Here is a 3,910-nt window from a genome sequence, read left to right on the forward strand (position 1 = left end):
CCGGGCCCCCGCAGGCGGCAAGTGAGGCCCGACAAAGGGCGGCAGGACCAAGAGGCCGGGGCCCACATTCACGCCGGAGCGCAGCCATGGGGGTGCCGGCCCCCCTGGGGCACCATCGAGACGCGCTGCCAACCTCCCCGAGCTCCGCTGCGGGGAGACGGGGTCACGAGCGGCTTCCAGCACCGGGCTCTTTACATGACCGCACTCGACACTCTAGGAGAATGGAGAACTACGGGCCAGGTGAGAAATAGAGAGGATAAAAATTAACCTCTGGGTCAAAGCAGAGCCCCAAAGAACAGTCTAAACCGGAAGCTTGTGCCCCTTCCCAGGGCCGCTCCGGGAGGGGCACGGCGGCCTGGCTGGGGCGCAGGGTGGGGGCAGCCCCGCCTCACCACAGGGCCCCGCACAGCCCTGGCCTCTCCTCCGCTCTGCGGCGGCCTCCAAGAGGACACTCCACCTCACACTGAACGGAAGCGCTCCAGCCGTCCCGTTTCCAGATGGGGAAACTGAGGCAGGAGCAGACACGGAGGGCTGGACGCAGAGACGGGCTCCCCGCAGGAAGGAGAGGCCTTTGGCCCGGCCATCGCCCGACTGGCCCTGCCTGGGCTGCCCTGCCGGCCGGCAGGCCCGAGTCTCAATGCAATCTGAGTGCGCAGGGGCGCTGGGGCGCCCGGCTGCTCCGGGACTCACACGGTCGCCCCGTTCAGCGCCTCCTCCACCGCCTGGCAGTAGATGGTGACGGCCACGCGGGCGTCGGCGTCGAAGGTGAACTCCAGGCTGTAGAGCACCCGAGGCTTCTCGCCGTCCGCGCAGGGGCTGTCGGCGTCGTCTTTGTACCTGTGGGGCAGCAGCCTGTCAGGGGGGGCGTGACCCCGTCCTGAGCTCCGGTGTCGCCTGCCGGCACAGGGCCCCGCAGGGAGCAGCCAGGCCCCTCCATCCCACCGTGGGGTCTCCACCACTGCTCCCCACTCGCTGGTGTGGGGCCAGAGCGTCTGCCCACCTGCACCAGCGGTGCCCACCCTCAGGCCAGGAGCGGCCGGACAGCACTGGGGGCGCGAGCAGACAGCCCTGGTTGAAGGGCTCGGCCCCCCCCAACCCTGCCAGGAAGTCAGCCCGTCCCCCCAGCACCGCGGCCAGTTACCTCACGAGCCGGAGGGAGTCTTTTCGGATGTTCACCAGGCTCCTCAGCGTCTTCACGGGCTCATGAGGTGCCGGGGTGACGTAAGGAAACTGGAGGGAAGACCCCAAAGCCGCCTGAGCCGACCCGGCCCCCCTCCCACGCCCACCTCAGCCACCAGCTGCTTCCTTCCTCCTCATCTGCACCCCCCGGCGCCGCCAGGTGAGTGGCGTCTGGGGAGACGATCAGGGAGTGATCAGGGAAGTGCTCCGGCCTGGGCTTTCCCTCCGCCCTGCCCTGCGGAAGCTGCTCTCTTCGCCGGGGCAGACCCAGAGCCGCTGAGGCACCACGCACACCTCACGCCGACGGCCGTCCCTGTGCCGGGACGCAGGCCGAGACCCACCTGGACCGGGCGGTTGCCCAGGAAGTTCAGGTCCATGTTCTCCCCAAAGAGGTACCCTTCAGGGTGGGGGGTGTCGAACTTCTCGCCGCCCATGAAAAAGTGGGAAGCAAAGTAGTTTCCTGGCCCAAAAAAAAAAAAAAGGCCACACGTTTGCAGGTGACGGCTGGGGAGCACCCGAGAGCAGCCCCAGGAGCTCCCCGAGAGAAGCAGGCCCTGCCCTGCGCTGGGCTCCAGCCCGGCCAGGCCCTTCCGCCCGCCCATCCCACACGGCCGCCCGCGGGCGAGCTGCGTCCCCCAAGGCAGGCCCCGACCCCGGGCCGTGCTCGGGGCCTGGCAGGGAGGCGGGGCCTTGGCCGGGCACCGCGACGGGCAGACGCACCGGGTGCTCGGTGTGGGAGGGACAGGGAGATGGGGGCCCCGACACACGGAGGATGGGGAGCGAGGAGGAGCGGCGGGGGAGGCGGCCGAGGCAAGGCCTCTGGGGCCCAGAGAGCAGGGGCCTCTGAGGTGTTCCCAGGGGCTAAGGCGGCACCCACACCCCAAACCCAAGCCCTTCAGAAGCATCTGCACCCCGACCCACCCACCTCCTCACCACAGGAAGCGGAGGCGCGGTTGAGGCGCGGTCTCGGTCCCCTGGTGTCCGCGCAGAGGCGGCCCCCCCCCGGGCAGCCCCGCAGGGTCCCCAACCGCTGGCCTGGCCAGCGGCTGAGTAGAGACTCCTCAGCGCCAGAACAGCCTGGGAGCGGGCTGCTGGCTGGGCAGCGTCCTCAGAGTGCCCACACACCTGACGCCCCACCCGGGGCCGCCCTCACCTGCGTCCTGGGCGGTGCCCACACAGCCTCGCCCCACCTCCGCGCCAGGCTCTGCGGCTCTGGCCAGCAGGCCGTCGCCCCGCCCGCCGTGGGTTCCTAGGCCGCTGCCAGAGGCCCGGTGGGCAGAAAGGCCACCCCCGCGCCCAGCAGGGGACGTGGGCCACACAGACAGCCTCACCCACCCGACACAGGGGCGTCCTCACCCCGAGCAGGCCTCAGCCAGTGCCCGGCTACACGGGGCTGACGTGGCCCCTTTGCAGAGGTCCCGGGAACCAGGCGGCTCCCCACTCCAGCGGGCCACGAAGCCAAGGCCACGGCTGCCAGCCTGCGGCCCGGCCCCCACTCACCGTGCCGCAAGCCGTGTCCTGCCCACCCCCCGGCCTCCAGCCCCACTCGCCCCGTCCTGTGAGCCGGCCTCCTCCCAGGCCGCCCGGCAGCGAGGAGGCCACCGCCAGGGAGCGCCACCGCTGCCCCGCAGCCCGCCGGCCAGTGCCCACCTCCCAGAGGCCGCCGTGGGCTGCGCCTAGCGGCTCAGGCCCAGCTCCCTGGAGCCGCCGGCCACGCGTGTTAACGGGGCTCCGGCTCGGGAGCCCGCGCTGGTCCCACCGGCAGACGCCAGTGACAGGTACCCTGGGCCAAAGACCAAAGACGGGGCCGGAGGGGGCCGCGCCGCCCTGGGTGCGCCGGCTGGGGCAGCTCAGAGCTCAGGGAGGTGAGCACGGGGGCTGCCAGCAAGCCCGAAAACTCAGGAGCAGCCGGGGTGCCCCCGTAAGGAGCAAGGAGGTGCTGCACCAGACCCCAGGCCCTGCTTCCCTCCCGCTGCCCGACTCCTGCAGGATGGAGCTCAGGTGCGGCCACCGTGGGTAAAGCCGGCCACTGACAAGCCGCCCAGCACGCCCTAGAAACACCCCTGACCCTGGGACGGGCCCTCCCGCCCAGTCTTCACGCGTACCCCAGCAGAGCAGAAGGCGAGAAGGGACAGCCGGACAGCTCGCCGCGCCGCCCAGAACACCGCAGCGACCCCAGCTGCCGGCGGCCGGCTCCGCCATCGCTGACCCGGCGAGCAGGGTCCAGGCAGCTCGGTCCCCAGGGCGCCATTTGAGCGCATCTGCGGTCGGGGGCCAGGAGCCCCGCGGCCCACAGCAGAGGACCCGCGGGTCCCACCACGTCTCGCCACCCCCCCGACTCCGCCCATGGTCTCCCCGGGCCAAGTCACGCACCACCCACACATCGGGGCCCAGCACCCCGGACTCCGTGCCCCTCCTGTGGCAGGAGCAGCACCGCGCCCGCCGGCAGAGGGCAGAGACGGCCACGCGGGCCTGGCGCGGGGCAGAAGCCACCCACGAGGCTTCGACTCCGGCCCCCGCAGCCCGCGGCAGAGCTCCGGCCAGCAGGGCGGGCAGCGCAATGAGCCGAGAGCAGGCCCGGGGGAGGTGCCGCCCACCGAGTGTCCCCACGCGGCTCGGGCCGCCGCTGGGGTGTGGGCTTCCTCAGCTTGCCTCCCTTTTCTGGAAGTGGCCTCCCACAGTGGCTGCCCACAGTGGACACCCGACCGTGCTGGCCAACAGCCTCCTCTCC

General features: G+C 71.7%; 1 protein-coding gene across 1 annotated transcript in view; it reads right to left on the bottom strand.

The window, feature by feature from the left end:
• The window catches only part of MGRN1 (mahogunin ring finger 1, E3 ubiquitin protein ligase), a gene marked incomplete at its 5' end in the record, with an annotated part of 24,907 nt that overhangs the window by 14,643 nt on the left and 6,354 nt on the right, over positions 1-3,910 (bottom strand). Inside the window, 3 exon segments of the mRNA XM_012731665.1 lie at positions 663-837; positions 1,142-1,230; positions 1,521-1,639. Coding sequence (XP_012587119.1) covers positions 663-837; positions 1,142-1,230; positions 1,521-1,639 — 383 coding nt within the window.

Source organism: Condylura cristata, unplaced genomic scaffold, assembly GCF_000260355.1.
Source record: "Condylura cristata isolate star-nosed mole 26May11 unplaced genomic scaffold, ConCri1.0 scaffold00032, whole genome shotgun sequence".
Taxonomy (NCBI): domain Eukaryota; kingdom Metazoa; phylum Chordata; class Mammalia; order Eulipotyphla; family Talpidae; genus Condylura; species Condylura cristata.